The sequence below is a fragment of the Periplaneta americana genome, chromosome 8 (assembly GCF_040183065.1).
Source record: "Periplaneta americana isolate PAMFEO1 chromosome 8, P.americana_PAMFEO1_priV1, whole genome shotgun sequence".
NCBI lineage: Eukaryota > Metazoa > Arthropoda > Insecta > Blattodea > Blattidae > Periplaneta > Periplaneta americana.
This window is the reverse complement of record NC_091124.1, coordinates 106082697-106101626: the sequence shown is the minus strand read 5'-3', so window position 1 is coordinate 106101626 and position 18930 is coordinate 106082697. Positions and strand designations below refer to the sequence as shown.

General features: G+C 34.8%; 1 protein-coding gene across 2 annotated transcripts in view; it reads left to right on the top strand.

Annotated features, from left to right (window-relative positions):
• Arl2 (ADP ribosylation factor-like 2) overlaps positions 1-7303 on the top strand; it is a 47206-nt gene extending 39903 nt beyond the window's left edge. For both annotated transcript variants that reach the window (XM_069833324.1, XM_069833325.1), the window contains exons 3-5: positions 2877-3039; positions 3131-3211; positions 4786-7303. In XM_069833324.1, coding sequence (XP_069689425.1) covers positions 2877-3039; positions 3131-3211; positions 4786-4920 — 379 coding nt within the window. In that variant the 3' untranslated portion in view covers positions 4921-7303. The remainder of the gene's footprint in view (positions 1-2876; positions 3040-3130; positions 3212-4785) is intronic.
• Positions 7304-18930: the final 11627 nt, after the last annotated feature.

Genomic DNA, 18930 nt, shown 5'->3' with positions numbered 1-18930 from the left:
TCTGAAGTGCAACAGATTGAAGAGGAAAAAGCCTGATTGTGAGTTGTGATTTCCATGGGCACAATTATCATCATGATTTCTGTGCATTGCTTTTCAAGCAATGATTTATAATTTCAATTATATTATTTTCTGATACTAGAAGTATAACATTAAATTTATACTTTATAGTAATTTCTGTGTTCCATTTCATGAATAACATATTGAGTATATATTTTATATTTTGTTAAAATATATTATACATCTTGTCCACACTAAAAGTATACAGAAGTAATACCGTAGCTTATAATTTCAAAACCGTATATATTTAGATAAAGCTCAATCAATAGAAAAACCCTCCAAGATTTCGTTTCATACCTTTTCCATGGCCATTATTGTGTGTATTGCTTTCACGTGTTAATTAACTAGGTTACCTTGTTGACTAGTTTCGGCCGGTGGGCCATCATCAGAACTAGGTGATCTTCGCGCCTTCTGGTTGCGTTTCCACACCCCCACAGGAAATGCAATCAGAAGGTGTAGTTTCGGCCGGTGGGCCATCATCAGAACTGGGTGGTCTTCCCACCTTCTGATTGTGTTTCCACATCCCTACAGGAAACGGAATCAGAAGATGTAGTTTCGGCTGGTGGGCCATCATCAGAACTGGGTGGTCTTCATGCCTTGTGATTGCATTTCCACACCCCCAGAGGAAATGCAATCAGAAGGCCTGAAGACCACCCAGTTCTGATGATGACCCACTGACCGAAACAAGTCAACAAGGTAACCTAGTTAATTAACACGTGAACGCATTCATTCATTCATTCAGTGTTCTGTCCAAGGACAGGTCTTTCACTGCAAACCCAGCATTCTCCAGTCTTTCCTATTTTCTGCCTTTCTCTTTGTCTCCGCATATGATCCATATATCTTAATGTCGTCTATCATCTAATATCTTCTTCTGTCACAATATGCATACTGGTACTTTATATTCCGAAATAATTTTTACTTTAATTCTTAGAACAGGAATTAATAAACAACAAAATTAATGGTAATTTAGAATGGAATTACAACTTCAATTAGAAATATTGTTTTCATAAATTTGTGATTTGGATAGAATAGACATTTCATGTGTAGAAAACTTCCATCCCTTTGATTATCTTTGACATACTCAATTATTCTTAGATTAACAGATGCTCAGATTTTGAGTAACTATACAGGTAGGAAAGTTTAACAGATGCTCAGATTTTGAGTAACTATACAGGTAGGAAAGTTTTGGGTTTGCCTTATTATATTTCGTTCAGTGGTTGACCATGATGAATACCTATATTTTGTTATTTTCTAATGCACAGCAGTGACTTAATATCATTTTCTTCTTGGCTGCATAATCCTTTCTTTGCTGGCAGTCTGGATTTAATTGCTGGCAATGCAGTTGATGTTGAGAATCTTCTCGATGGGAGCAACTGGCTTATTGCATATAAATTATAAAGGTTCAGTTTTCATTTAATTAATAATCTTTGGTCAATAACATTAGAACTCAATAGACTGCATTGTTCGTGACTCACAAAAAAAAGAGCACAGGATGAAACAGCAGGGGGAAGTATGTTTTTTAATTGGTTTATTTTACGATACTTTATCAACTGCGATGGTTATCTAGCATATTAGTGAAATGAAGGTGATAATGCGAGCGAAATGCGTCCAGGGTCCAGCACCGAAGTTATCCAGCATTTGCTCTTAATGGGTTGAGGGAAAACCCTCGAAAGAACCTCAACCAAGTACAGTAACTTGTTTTAACCAGGATTTGAACCTGGGCCCACTTGTTACCTGGTCAGACATGGTAAACTTAAGTTATTAATTACAATTCGTACTAGATTAAGAAATGGTTAATCTTTATTAAAATAATTAGTACTGGTACCGGTATCCTTTAAATTTCATACAAACATTATCACTAATGTTTTAGGTACTGGTATGAGTAATATGTGTAATAACCTGGCTGGTGGGATACTCATGAGTGATGTTTATCATAATGAGCACCCACAGTCATAAAAGTCACATTCCTTTCGCTCGTCTTATCCTGAGTAACCATCAGTAGGATTCTCTTTGTGTATTTACATTTCAAAATAGGCCTACTATAAGATTAACTTATGTATGAGCGAATCCAGAAATGCATTTAGAGTGTTAGTAGGGAGGCCGGAGGGAAAAGACCTTTGGGGAGGCCGAGATGTAGATGGGAGGATAATATTAAAATTTATTTGAGGGAGATGGGATATGATGATAGAGACTGGATTAATCTTGCACAGGGCTTATGTGAGGGTGGCAGTGAACCTCCGGGTTCCTTAAACGCCATAAGTAAGTATAAGGTTAACTTACACTGCAATTTCTTTCCTTGTGGCGACATTTTAATTTATTCCCTTCATGCATAAGCTTATGTACGACAATAACATAGTATCAATGTCAAAGAAGGGAAAAACAACAGATTCAGTTTATTCATGCACCAAAAATGGCTTTTACATTGCAATCATGACAGCATTAATTGTATTGCAATATATTGTAATATAACAAAACGAAACAAAGGAATAATATAATAAAGATCCTTCATTTGTACTAATCATTTTTTTTTTCAGGTGCAGCACTGGAGAACACTGGTAGCCAACAATAACATTTCATAAGTTTTGTACATAATGCGTGTTTTTTTTTTCTTTTTTCTGGAAAATGCCTCTGGACTGTTACATGTTACTATATCTATGTATTTATAACATAGATTTCTTTCTTTCCCCCTTTCTCCATCCCAATTACGTTTTTCTTATTTATAATCTATATACCATTCATGAATATCTGGTAAACTTTGTCAATCCTGGCAGACTTTAAGTGAAAGAAGTTCTAGTAATTAATTTAATGTTTATTTCTAGGTATAAATTAAATGTCTGGGATGTTGGTGGTCAAAAATCTCTTCGTTCATATTGGAGGAATTACTTTGAAAGCACAGATGGATTAATTTGGGTAGTGGATAGTGCTGATAAAAGGAGACTGGATGATTGTCGTAAAGAACTACATGCCCTTCTTGAAGAAGAAGTATGCCGCCTTGATATTCAATAAATTGCAGAATGAATTTGTATGTTGGGTTAAATTTAAATTTTACGCTTTTTTTTTTTTTTTTTTTCAGAGGCTAGCTGGAGCAACATTACTAGTTTTTTCTAATAAACAAGACTTACCTGGATCGTTATTAGCAGAAGAAATTAGAGATGTAAGTGTATGTGGTGTGCAGAATTGTGAGTGGAAGCATATTTCATGTCAAATTGATAATTCATAGCCGTGTGAAGCACATAATCTACAAACTATTGAGCATTCGTACATCAGACATTGCCTCATATTCCTGGCCTTTGTGGTAAATTCCTGCTTTTTGTATTCTTGAGATTATGGTAGTGAATTTTTTTATTTTAGGTTATTTTAAGACACTTTATTAACATCTTAGGTTATTTAGCATCTGAATGAGATGAAGGCGATAATGCCAGTGAAATGAGTCCGGGGTCCAGCACCGAAAGTTACTCAGCATTTGTTCATATTGGGTTGAGGGAAAACCCCGGAAAAAACCTCAACCAGGTAACTTGCCTCAACCAGGAATCGAACCCGGGCCACCTGGTTTTGCAGCCAGACATGCTAATTGTTACTCCACAGGTGTGGACTTGTGGTAGTGAATTATTGACAAAATATTGAAATATTTGAGTATTCCGAGGAAACCAAGAACGTCATGAAGACAATCTGCAAAATTAGAGTGTTCAAAGCTGAAATAAAACTGAACTCTCACATAGTGGTAGTTGATATAATATTCAAGCTTTCACGCAGTTATAAATTGTTTTGTAAACATCACTTTGACAGCTAACCAAGTTGTGTGTGATGTTTCAAATATGTACCACATGCTATGTGTGCACGTGATGGGCAGTGGTGTAGCCAGACTATTTTGGGTGGGCCAGATATTTAGAAAGTACCTGACCCATTTCCTGACAATGCCGCTGCCATCAGCTCTCTTGAAACTCATTCTCGGAAGTCTTATTTAATAACATGCAAAATTATGATGACCAATCATGCAAGGCATACCTATACTAACACTTCATAAGGTAAACTGGAGCTGTTGAGATTTCCTAGCAACGAATCTGTCGATCACTGATGATGGATCCTTCAACAAATCTCGACTTTTCTTCCTCTCAATGGATAGAATTGCTAGATTACAAAGCCTTGTACTTGACATGATTGTCGAATTTTTCTTCGTTTCAGAGCTTTGAAAAGTTTATATCATTGCCTTAATGAAGAACGAACATTTACTAATATCCATTTTTGGAGACTGAGGTGCTTCCAATAATGAATTTACAAGAGCAAGAATATCGTCTAAACATACCAAATAAAATAAGGTGTCAAGTTTTTGTAGTTGATGTAACAATTCAGTAGCCTCCACAGCTTCCTTCTTTTTTATCGCTGCTAGACAATTTTTTAGGTCCAACCCAACACAGTTAAATTTGCTCTTGAAGAAATGAACGCATTTTTGACTTCTTACCTTAATGCTATCGACTGTAACTATTGCTCTGGATCCATGGTTTAATTTTAATGTTGAGTATTTTCCATAAAAAGACGCAAAAATTCGCATATTTTTTGGGTGGACCTGGGCCTGGGCCTGGGCCCACCCGCTGGTTATGCTACTGGTGGTGGGACAACAGCAACAAACCCCATATGTGTTAAAATGTTCGGAAAATTCTGAACAATAAGAACTGACATGTAATTTTATCAGCATTGAACTCTTTACATTGTTGTTTAATTGTGTTGTAGATACTGGAGCTTCAGTCAATTAGGACTCACCACTGGCAAATTATATGGTGCAGTGCTGTTACGGGACAGAATCTTCTCGAAGGGATCAACTGGCTTATTGATGATATAGCTGCCCGAATATTCACTCTGGATTGACATGTTTTTTTATATTTAAACTGGAATTACTTCGTTCTCAATGAAATTCTGTCACACTGTTGAATATAGCTTTTAGACTTCTGTGCTGTACTTACTAAAAGTAATTTAATAATATAGAATACATCTTTAAACAGAAACGAAATAAAGTAGGTAATAATTTTTATATTAATTTTTATAGGTCATGAACTGATTAGAAATTTTAATTAATAAAATAATTAAAGGAAATATCATAAAATAAAAGTCCTAATTTATTACGAATCATACTTATACCCAAACTTAATAGGAAGTTTCCATGTTGTAGTTTCAGTTGAGAAACTGACTGAAAAAACTTCTGCCGGTGCTTGAAGTCATATGTGCACCATATGCTTTATTAACAGCATATCTTGATCCATATGCAAGACTTCTATTAATGGACTAAACGCATTGGAAAGTTACCGACTTCAGCTTTGATTAGTGTTTCACTGTACAATGCAGCAGTCACGATAGTGCTCTTTTCAGTAAAAACAGTAGGCTAGGGCTTTGATTTCCTCCTCTCCCATCTTTCTCATTTAGAACCAGGTTCGTAATAATGAACACTTGTCCCATCACTCTCAATATTTTTTTACAGTAAATCATCTGTCTCCATTAGCTTTAAATCCAACAGCAGTAGTGGTTCGTGACATAATTTATATCAATAAATTTTACATTATGAAAATAGCCTTCACACCATGTAACATCGACTTAAACTCGACAGAAAGGAATAAGTAACGTAATTACGAATATGCTTTATTCATAATTACGTTACTTCAGTTGCTTCGCGCAACATAAGGTTTGCTAGCTATTTACGGGATCAGTTATTATTAAAGTCATAAAGAATTAAAATACCAAACAATACTCTTACATACAATAATTTATTATATTAAACTTCTTCCTCGAAGACACTTAGTTATACTTGAAAAAGAAGTCCATTCTACGTTTTCTTTGCTATGAATGAACTTATCAATGAACTTGCTTGTTGAAATTGGAAATGTTCAAGGTTGTCTTTTTCCACAGAAAGCATTGTTAATTCCGAAAGTCTCTCTTCTCCCACGATATTTTTTTTATAGATGCAGTTTGTTACGAGGCGCATCCATAAAGTAACTTTCCCACTCGTCACGCAGCTAGCAAACCATATGTTGCGCGAAACGACTGTGTGTACGTGATAGAGTAACATCCTGACATGGTGCATGTGCTAGCGGAACTTCCCGAGTGCTCTCAGTAGCTTCATTGTATTGGTTGAAGATGGACGTTCCTATTCCAGCTCCCGCCGAGTATAAAGTGCGGTCAGTGATAAAGTTTTTGAATGCACAGGGCATAGCGCCAATTGAAATTGATCGTCAGCTGTGCCAGGTCTATGGGCAAGCAGATGGTGCGTTGCTGCTGTATACAATTTTCAGCAGGATGCCAAAATATGAATGACAAGGAGTGCAGTGGGAGGCCAACCATCACAGACGACCTTGTGGAGCAACGCAACATCTGCTTGCTCATGACGTTAGGCCCATAGACCTAGCACAGCCGACGATCAATTTCAATCAGCGCTATGCCCTGTGCATTCAAAAACTTTATCACTGACTGCACTTCACACTCGGCGGAAGCTGGAATAGGAACGGTCATCTTCAACTAATGCAATGAAGCTACTGAGAACACTCGGGAAGTTCCGCTAGCGCATGCGCCATGCCAGGACATTACTCTATCACGTACCTGCAGTCGCTTCGCGCAACATAAGGTTTGCTAGCTGTGGGACGAGCGGGAAAAGTTACTTTATGGACGCGCCTCGTACAACTGGAGTGGATCATCCTAAAGTTTTAATTTCCAACTTCTCTTCCACTGAATACAAACAGAAGGATTTTAACAGGAAACTGGACTCTGAATCTATGTTGAAAATGCATTAGTTGAGTAGTAGTAGTAATAATAATAATAATAATAATAATAATAATAATAATAATAATAATAATACTTTATTGCCAGAACAAAGATACATGTTGCTTTTTTATATAAAAACACTCTAGCACCTCTAGAAAAAGTAAGTTACATACTCGTGCTCAGGGGGCATTCCACATAATGTTAAGACATTTTATTAAATAACAGAGTAAAAAAAGAAGAGAAAAAACAGATATCACAATAATTGAACTTTAAATTTTCTCTCTAAACAGCAATTTTTAAATTGATTTTTTAAAATAAGCATTAGCAGATTGTAAGTTTGGTAATTTAGCTATTATCTTTTTATATAGCCTTGCACCAAAGTTGCTGCTGTGATTGTATGCTACAGTCGTGGTACATTTATGTTCTGTCAAGACGTATAATGTTGTCTGATCTTTTGGTTGTATATTTATGTGAATATAAATTAAATATATTTCGGTTTTTATGTACGAAATTCAATAATACACTGTTATAAATTTGATGGAAGTCAAATACTTTAAATTCTGAATACAACAGTTCTGAAGGATAATCTAGAGTTTATTAAGACATATTTTTATTATTCTTTTCTGTAGCAGAGTTATTGGCATGAGGGAGGTATTATATGCACTATCCCATCTTATAATGCCATATTATAATATAGCATATACTAATGTGAAGTAAATCAGTCATAAAGTATAGACAGTCAAGTAATTTCGTAGGATGACAAAATAGTGAATAATTTTTCTTAATCTAATGCACAGAAAAATAACATGTTTATCCCAACGCAAATGTTGATTTATTATTCCGAGATACTTAACTTGAGGAGATTCATTTAGAATAGGACTGTTACAACTATTAGAAGAGCAATTGGATGTATAAATTTTTAGCGAATCAGGAGATTTCATACCAACAGATGTTAACGAAAATGGTATAACCGTAGTTTCAGAATGATTTAAGACAAGTAGGTTGGAATCAAACCAAATTTTTAATCAATGTGATGCCATTATTTGCATTAAAGTAAGTATCATCCCAAGTTTTACCTGCAAAAATAACAACCGTGTCATCCGCATACGAAAATACCTTACATTGAATTTCTTTAAATTAATTGCCAATAAATCATTAATATATATTAAAAACTAAATTGGACTGAGGACAGTCCCCTGTGGGACACCGATATTAATATTTCGAGTGCTACTAAATTTATTATCAATTTTGGTTACATGTGTTCTGTTACTAAGATAAGAAGCAAACAGTTGCAAAACAATTCCATTAATTCCTATCTTATTTAATTTTTCTAATAATAAAAGGTGATTCACAGTATCACGATAGAAGGTTTAACTTTGAAACACGTTTAAACTTGATACAAAGTTTAAACTAAGATGGGGAAAATGATTTTTAGCCAAGTTTAAACTCATTTGGAGAAAATGGCCCTTAAAGTGTTAACTTTGTTATTGTTATTACAATTATTGTCATTATTATTATTATTATTATTATTATTATTAGAATTACCATTAGACCTATTATTATTATTATTATTATTATTACTATTATTATTATTATTATTATTATTATTATTATTAGTGATGTTCTTTGAATGATTCTTGTTATTTGTAATACTAGAAGCAATGTTATGACCAGTATTGGAAGAATAACAATTGAATTCTGAAGCAATTTCATGCTTTTATGTAAAATTTTACCATCTGAAGACAGTATTTCATTGATGTAAAAAGGTTTTTTATTTGTATCCGTATTTGTTGCTTCTCTTATTACTTGCCAGAATTTTTAGTCTTTTTTTATTAGTTTCTAATCTCTCAGAATAGTACTTAGCTTTCATATTTTTTTATGATTTTAGTTAACATGTTTCGATATTTTTTTAAAAAGTTTTTTAATTCGATAATAAATGGTTCCTTTTTTAATTTCCTGGTGATTTTATCTCTCGTACAAATCTATTATATAATGTCGATAGTAATCCAGGATTTGATTTTTTTCAATTTGCTTGAATGCTTCCGTGTTGTAATTGTTGTATGCATTGTGAGTAAATTATTCAGCCTTTGGTATAACATATCAAGGGAAATTTCAGGGTCGCCACAAGTTATAATAGCATTCCAAGATTCTTTTTTTATATCTAAAGTTAAATTATCATAGTTAATTATAAAGTTATTCATAAAATGTTTTTGTTCATTGTATGTCTCATTACTAGATTTTGAAAGTGAAAAGAGAGCGAAAGTTGTATAATCTGTTATCGCACTTTCATAGATACAAGGGGGATCCAGGAAATAACGACCGTTCGCGCATAACTGCCGCGCAGCTGACTCCCCTTCCTTGTTTGAAGGTCAACTGGCTTCCTTAACATGTGTTCTCATAATGTTGTGAGTACTGGTTGCAACAAGTCGCCATTGTGCATTTTGTGTTACTTCAAAATGACGACGTGATTGATAATCCCGCCGACTGTGAGGTGAGGAGTGTGATTCGATTTTTGAATGCCCGACATTTGAAACCTGCAGAAATTTACCGGCAATTGAAAGAAGTGTATGGTGATACTGTAATGAATGAAAGAAATGTGAGAAAATGGTGCGAAATGTTCAACAATGGGCGAACAAATGTCCACGATGAAACACGACCCGGACGCCCATCACTCATCACAGAAGACCTGAAGACTAAAGTGAACGACAGAATCTTGCAAGACAGGCGCACATCACTCGACGAATTGCATATTGCCTTTCCTGACATTTCTCGTTCTTTGCTTGGTGAAATTGTGTCGCAACATCTTGGCTACCACAAAATCTGTGCACGATGGGTTCCACGGCAACTGAGTGACCAACACAAAACTCAGAGAATGGCCTCAGCATTGACATTCTTGTTGCGATATCAAACAGATGGAGACGCCTTTCTTGATCAAATTGTGACTGGTGATGAGACCTGGGTGTCTCACAACACCCCAGAGACCAAGCGCCAATCACGTCAGTGGCATCATCCCTCATCACCCAAGAAATCGAGAAAATTCAAACAGACTCTCTCAACACAAAAAGTCATGGCTACTGTCTTTTGGGATCGCAAAGGTGTTCTTTTGCTGGATTTCATGCCAAAAGGCACTACGATCAATGCAAATCGTTATTGTGAGACTTCACGAAAACTACGGCGAGCCATCCAAAACAAGAGGAGAGGAATGCTTTCGAGAGGAGTTGTGCTTCTTCACGACAACGCCCACCCGCACACTGCTGCTTCAACTCGAGAATTGCTGGATCAATTCGGTTGGGAAATCTTTGATCATCCGCCCTATAGTCCAGACCTTGCTCCTAGCGATTTTCACCTTTTCACTAAGCTGAAAGACTTTCTGGGTGGTACGCGTTTTGGAAGTGATGAAGAGTTGAAGAAGACAGTGAACACCTGGCTTAATGAACTGGCGGCAGAGGAGTATAACACGGGAATTCTAAAGCTAGTGAACAGATACGACAAATGTTTAAATGTAGGTGGTGATTATGTAGAGAAGTAAAGGAAGCTTCAGTTTTGTAACAGACTTTGTTTTTTCAAATAAATATATATTTTTTTTTTAATTATTACAACAAAACGGTCGTTATTTCCTGGATCCCCCTCGTACCTGATAAAAATGTCTTGGAATTATTGGAATTTTTATAGAATATATGATCTAAACATGAATTCGTAGTCGACGGTCTAGTAGTGGCATACAAAAACCTGTTGTAACCGAGTTCTTGCATAACATTCAAATATTTATGGCCATAATAATGTAAATAATTTTAAAGAATTTGTATGTTGATGTCACCAACAAATAATGTGAGATTCAAAATTTTTGTGAACTTGTAAAAATTGTTCAAAGGCATCTATGAATCCATTCATACAAAGATTAGGAGGTCTATAAATGCTGTAGCTGTTAAATAAAGTATAGTGTTGTCAAATTTAAATTTAAAAAGTAAACAGTTACAATACATAATTAAATAACATCAATATCATTTTTAAAATACACTATCAAACCATCACATTTATTGTGCTTACAAGGCTTAATGAATTTTTTGTAACCTTCTATATCATAGCCTAAGTCTATATTAATATTTAACCATGTTTCTGAAAGCACAATAATATCAAAATTAATTGTAAAACTTAGTAATAATATATAAAATTCATCAAAATGTTTGGTAATGCTCCTTATATTTAGGTGAATTACTTTTAAGTCTATGAAAGAGTAGTTGTTTGTATAATTGTTGCATTTGTTTACATCTTTAAAAACTGCCATCGAGACATTATTGTAATCTTATAGTTTAAAAATACACACCAATCTTTAACTTCTTTGATTCTGGATCTGTTACACCTTTATAGTCTTTCTTGCCTGGACACGAATGTGACATATCATCCTGTTGATAAAAATCTTGTACCAATTTTTTAGTGTCTTCTGATAAAGAGTTCACTCTCTTAGTTTGTTCTCATTTTCCACATCAAATTTTACAAGCTTCTTCAGGACAGCTTTTCTCTTGTGTGGACTTGCTGGAAGGTGAAGTCTGAGCTCTTCTTATAGCTTTGCAAAATGTTTATGAGGCAATTTATATAGGAAATGAGGTGCTATAGACATCTGTTCTTTAGGTAGTTTTTTTCTTTCTCTCATCTTGCACGTACGGGTTTTTGCTGCTTCTGCTTCCTTCTTCTTGAACTTTTTATAATTTTTTCTTTTTTTCTCTATACTATCACATACCTTATTTGGCTTTTTGCCTTTCTTCAGCTATTTTATCTGCATCCTGCATGCACGACTATATATTTTGCTTTCTCTCCTTGGAAGTCTTTGCTTATAACTTTTCAATATGAGGTTTGACTAACGTAATATCATTTTAATGTTACGTTAGTCACAGTTGGATGTTACATTAGTCAGAAGTCAGCGTTGTAGTACTAATAGAATGTAGAATTCCAGTTCAATGAATAATATACACGTTTCATATACTGAAAAATATTTAATTTTTGTGATTAAAGTAACCCAACAAGGGAACTAACAATGAGCTCATACCGAAATCTACTCTGAATTATTGCTAGTATCATCTATATCCTATAAAAAGTTCATATACCAAAAACCAATTGCGAGTTTTAACTGGAAGTGCCCGAAATCGAAACAGGAATCCTGAAAAACATATACAGTGAAACCTCTCATTTATGGATATCAAAGGAACGTAATAATCTGTCCGCATCTGCGGGGTGTCCTTTATTGGGAGGGAGGCTCCCAATCTAACAGTAAATTTATAATATGCATTATGTATCCCTTCACGCGTTAAATGAAATCTATTACTGTAATTTAATTCTAAATACATTATACTACAGTAAATTCTTTGCAACTTTGAACTACAGTAGATAAGACCGAAAAAGGAAAATACAGTACTGTGCCATGCAGTTTTATTCTAGGTCTACAGTTATGCCGTACTGTAATTTACAGTTTTCAACTTAACCTTTACGTTCAGGTGCCATGTTTCTCGAAACAGAACTGATTGAAGTGAAGAGAATAACCCTACTAACCCTCTCATGTGTCGAATACAATTTCACGATAGCAGATGCCTTGAACCCATCAGACAGGTTAAATTTCATGACTTTCTTTATCCACCCACTTTCAGCTAACAAGCGATAGCCAACTGGGCTAGTGGTAGCCTACGAGACCCTTATTGTCTTCTTTCATGTTAAGGAATTTCTGTACAGTTCTCAAAACTAAATTTTCCATTTTTGTAACACATTAGGTCTTGAAATCAAAGTTCTGTCTGCAGTCAGGAGGTAAAGCAAACTTCAGGACTGTGAAACAGCTATCCGCATCCGTGTCTGAGAGCATCCGTAAACGAGAGTTAAATTTATCATTATTTCTATATTATTTCAGCTGGGACATAAAAATCTGTCCGTATATCAGGAGTGTCCGTAAGGAGAGGTTTCACTGTAGTATAACTGCATTGGATTTTAGAGTTACTTTTGGGCAGCCCTGATTACTGGCGGAACACCTGTACAGATACAGTAAGCTTCGATGTGCGATTCACCATGAACAATGAGGATGGCTCTACCTCTTGGCATTGGTATTAATTTTGAGCTTTATTCTTATTAAGGTAGATCAGTTAATATGTTATAATATAATATTGTTTTATTTGGAGTTCAGTCTAATTGACATATCACAAATTTAAAATGAATGACATTTACATATGTAAATGATCATTGTGTATTATGAAAATTAAAGCAAACGTTTTCGCCCTTCGGGCATCATCAGGCATTTTACATACAATATCTTGTACATTTTTTTATGTCTTTGTTGTGGAATGTGTATAAACTAATTAAACACAACCTTTATATAATAATGAAACAACTATTATGATTGATTTATGATGATTGACGATCTAAAATTTAAAAATGCAGGTATAAAATTTAATATATAAAAATAAAATTGTGACTGAACTGTTGGTCTTATGTTTAAATTATAACATTATAAAATTGCAAACATGATAAAAACTATTTGATTCCTCTTTAAACTTCATAATAGCTTCCATTAGTTGGATGTTTTGCTGCGAGCCTTGGTCTCAATGATTCATCACTCGTATTTATGGTGAAATATTCTGAAATGTATATTGATTATTATGTGAGCAATTTTTCGATGGAAAATCTTATATAAATGCAAATTATAAAAATTGTTATCGGAATACTCACACTTATGAATGTGTACTGCACTGGGTTATCTGTGTTGACATTTTCATTGAAACATTTTTGTGGTTGACACAGTTGCGATGCATCCTGTCGACTAATGTCATGTGGGCGACCTGTGATTCTTACACGAACATTTTTAATGTGGAAGAATATTAGGGTTGTGATTAGGACTGCATCCAGGGGTTATATAAGGGGTTTCGGATATGAACTAGGTTTTCGTTGAAGACTTAGAATTAAAAACAGGAAAATTAGGTACAAAATTTGTATCCCATTCCTTTGAGAAAGAAATTGACAGAGCTGCTGAACAATTTTTGGAAATAACCAGGCAGTGACTACTTGCCTTCTTCCATTTAAAATACCGATCAAAGCGGTTTTGTGCAGGAAATGTCTTTTGTAGGAGAAAAACATACACAACTATTGCCCAATTCACTAATCCACTCATATATTATAATGCCCATGATTAGCATGGATGGATCTCCTTTATGTAACTTATTCATTGTGCTATAGAAGAGGACAGGAACTTTAGACCCTAATGTTTCGAAACGTATGTTTAAAGCAGAAAATTTAATTGTTTTCGCTACTAAATCAGAAAAAAATGGGGAAAAAACTGAAATTCTGGTTCAAGGAGATCTTCTTTCCATTCTGTGAAGACACATGTGCCCTACTTTCTTATTTATGAACCAATTATAATGATATGGCTTGCGTAGAAGATATTCCTTCCGGCAAAACCATCGACTTCTGCAGAGTCTTCCCAGAAGCACAAAAAAAAAAAAAAATCCAAACATAGACACATTTCTCTTTCAATACTGGCAAACTCTTTATTGTATTTGATATAAATTTGGCAGCTAGTAAAGACATTCGTTTGGAATTATTTCATAGGGACAGCATTTTGAAAATGCAATCTTTAATTCATTTTCAGATTTAAACCCCCCCCCCCCCCCCAGTTCCGAGAAATGATCAAATGTTCTTGATTCGCAATAAAATATTAAATACAGACAAGTGTAGAAAAATGTGACTAAGAACACTGTGAAAATAAAGTGATTATTTGTTGTGTATGGTTGCGAAAAAAATGTGTTCCACTCTATCAATATGAGTCACTTGTGGCTCTGCTTAATTCCAGACAAATAATAGTGTGTAGATGAGCAACTGCTGCCGTTGTGGTGGTCCCGCATGCGCCCCACCCCCTGCTTGAGCATCAGGAACTGTTATAAAATGTCCAACTTCTGCTAACTCACTGCTCTGACAAGATATGACATATTCCAGGTTCAACTTCGGAACTTTCCAGTTAAATCTCGCAGCTAATTTTTGGTATCTGAGCTTCCTATAGGACGTAGATTTTAACAAAATTTCAAGACTGGTTTCCATATAAGCTCATTGTTAGTTCCCTTGCAAGATTTAGTTTGTATTCAACGTGTTATAAGTACTTACTGATTCAGAATAGTAGGCATATGCAAATGCAACCACAAATTACAACTAGAATATAGTCGGTGACTCAGGAGGAAACTAGGGCGGAGTGAGGAGAAAGTGTGATTAATAGATAAAGTTATGACAACACGTGTAATACTTGTACTACTAGTAAGTGGAAACATTATTTCCGCTTACTAGTAGCACAGTTACGGAAGAAAAAATTGGCCAATGAGCAGCAAAACTCGTAATGTTACATATGGTGGTTTTGTTGTGATTATCACAGTACAAAGTGTCTAAGAGGGATATTGTTTACTTCCCCTCGAAGTTGCTGGGCTAAAAGGAAGAGGCTTTCGGATTGTTTCTCTTCACATTCTATAAGATTGAAACTCTTGTCTTCTTGTGAACATAGAAAATTTGTTATTTCATTGTTTTTACCATTACGGGTATGAGGAATGTTATTGATTTAATTTTCATCTCCTCTATTCGTCTGTCTTTATAGACAAACTTCGTTTATTTATGGTTTATTTGTATTTTAATATCTTCCTGGCAGAACAAAATGCCAATATGACGAAGAGCAATCAAAATTGAGATAGATACAATACACAGGAACTTAGTTATAATACGATATAGAAGTGAATAGTCAGTTAAAGTAGAGTAATGATGAAGGTAATCCAATACAAATGATATAAATGAACATTCAAATAAATGAACATTCAAATAAATGAACAAATAAATAAAAATTAATTTAGGTAAACAATTAATAATAATGAGGGAAGAGAAACATAAATAGATTAGTTAGTTAAAAATAATTTTTGTGCAATTTAGTAGAACGTTTGATTATATAAGTGGTTCTAGTGGTTTACTAGAACTTTTTATTTATTCTATTTCTAAACCTACGATATTTACTTTTGTTCAAAAAAATAAAGAAAAATATACATTCCTGAAGTAAAATAATTAATACTGAATGTTCTTTTTATCACGAATTAAAATGTTCTTCGTCCTATGTAGCTCTAGTGATATACAACAATTTCCTTCTGGACTTAATAGCTTGTCCAGAAACCATTGGTATGATCACTGCATTCATTCTTCTATTTACAGAATTAACAAGACTTTGGATATGGCCTATCTATCTGACAATGCAACGTCATCCCAAGCATCTGCAACAAGATCCCACATTTCGTCTGCATTTCTAGGATGCCAACTCTGTAGTTGCTTATTAACACCGCATTGCACTTCCGCTCACACATTTTATATGGGATTTAAGTCAGAACTTCTTGGCACCCATGGAACCTCTTCGACAGCGTCCCTGTGAATGTTGTTGAACCATCGCTGCATGGCGACACGTGTGTACCGAAGACAAGTTATGTTTGAATTTTTTGTTTTCGGACTGAAACACATGAGCACTAGATAGCATCACATTTTCCAGTATATTGCTGTACCGATGCTCATTCATATGCTCATGAATCCTCCATAGCGTGCTGACTCCATAACCAAAAATTCATTCTCACACCGACCCAGACAGATGACACTGCGTTGCCTCTGGACCACATAATATTCAGGATCAAATGTCTTGGATTGTTTCGGTTGATATACTTGCACTGGTCCTGTGCTGGGTTCATAAACACCTTCTCATCCGAAAAGATGATCTTTTGCCATAGATAGTTGTAATGAATTTGGCAAAATGCAACACGACCAATTCGATGGTCTTCAGTCAGAACTTCCTTCACCGGCACTATATTGGCATTATTGTGCCTTTTACGAGCCATTCTATTGGAAGCAGGAAATCCCATGCCGGCAAGCATTTTAGAAGTGTGAAATGGAGCGCATCGAGCATTCTTTTAACATAAGATCTTTCTGTGGTAGTCTTCTGCTACCAGTTTTACGAGTTATATATCCTCGCTCTTGATACTGCGAACACCACATGGATGCTGTTCTACTCGCAACTCCATAGTGTTCTCCAGCTTGCGCAGCGGTAAATCCACCTTCCTCGATCAGTGCAATTACTTTGGCTTTGACGTCTATAGCTATCAAACTGAAATACTAATGATGATTTCTGAAGTGGTTGTGGCTATTTATAGAAAAAATCTGTTGGTAGAGATGGAAAGGGTTACATGTCTAGGACTCTAGAAAGAACACGAAATATACAGTAGTCATAAATCATAAAGACAGTATGTCTGTAGAGTGAAGAGAGACGAACAGAGGGAATGAAAATGATATTAACAACATTCCTCATATCAGCAATGGTAAAACCAATGGCAAAACAACTTTCTATATGTCGACTAAGACAAATAAACGTTGCAATTATACAAATGCAGTATATTGTAAAAAGTAAACAAAACAATTGCGAAAGCCAGTCTCTTATAGCGCAACAGCTATGAGGGGAAGTTAATACTGTCCCTATTAGACACTCTGCACAGAATCAGTTCGAAAGTCTCTTGCTCCTAGCCCAGCAACTTCGAGGGGAAGTAAACAGTATCCCTCTTAGACACTGTACTAAAAACCGACATAAGTAACATTACGAGTTTTGCTGCTATTGGCCAGTTTTTTCTTCCGTGACTGTACAAGTATTGCACTATTGTCGTAACATTATCTAATCTATTAATCACCCTTTCTCCTCAGTCTGCACTCGTCTTCTCCTGAGTCACCGACAGTACCTGTACTAACATCAAACTGCATATCTATGCAGGCATGATCAAGTCATGTGATTTTTATCATGCAGTTATGAGAGTTATCAGTTATGGTCCAACATGCACTCATAACTCACTCCCCTCTTTTAGAGGAATGAACTATAACAGGGTGTTTCTTTTACGCGACATTATCAGATTAATGAAGCTCTAGTAATACATTCAATTGATGGGACTAGCATTTCAATTTTTTATATTTATTTCTGCTTATTGTCAAATTTCTCATTTGTGAATTATTTTGTGCCATATTTTTATATGAATTCAAAAATTGTGAGTTACTTGTGTCAATGCCAAGCCCGAATTGGGCCAGACTGAATAAATAAATATATAAATACACACACACACACATATATATATATATATATGTGTGTGTGTGTGTATTTATATATATATATATATATATATATATATATATATGTTCTTATTCAGTTAAAAGGGGATTTAATCGAATAATCAAGTCTATTAAAATTAATCGGTTGCACTTGATATTAATTATTATTTTGTTAATGCATACTCAGACTAAAAACTCCGACAACATTCGTCTCTCAGAAATTGCTTACTTCAAAGCATAATAGTACCATTATTTTGTAACTGCAAAGCCGGTATAACAGGGCAAATTTTTGCACAAACACTTCAGAAAGAGATGGAGTTATGAGGACAGTGATCTGTCTACCCCTATTGAAAGTTGGAACACAGTGCAAAACCCTTATTAAGTTTTATGACTTTTCAAGAAAACTTTCACCTTGTTGTCAGCTCGTCTTCCTAGCATGTGAAATAGACCTACATACTTTTCTGGAATTTTCCCTCCTCATCCCTTAGCCATGGCTACACTGTGTGTGAGAGAGTATCTATCTTCTCTTTCTAAAATTTTGTAGTCCGATTACAATAGGGCCAGTCTGCTGTTTTGACCACTGCAGTTTCTTTACTGAGTTTGTAGATGAAGCATATGTGTTTAGTTTGCTAAAGAAAAAAATCAGATTTCTGTGGTCTGTGAAAACTCCATTATGTCATATGAGAATTTGAGAGGTAAACTCAGTAAAATGTTTGAATTTAAATTGAACGATCGTCGAGAACTGCTTGACAGAAAAAAAGTTTTTTTGTGTTTAGTGATGCAGGAAACATTACTACTAAATGTAGAGTGGCACTTAATTCAGAGCAAATGAATGCACTCACATGTTTAAAATCATGGATGAAGCAGTATTAACTAGGTGAGTCTTCATACTTTTTTTTTATTTGTGTTGTCTCAAAAATCTCCAGAGAAATTGACAATAAATTATTATAAGGCTACATAATAAATATGTTAGTAAATTACTAAAATAGTATTGTTTTGTAATAC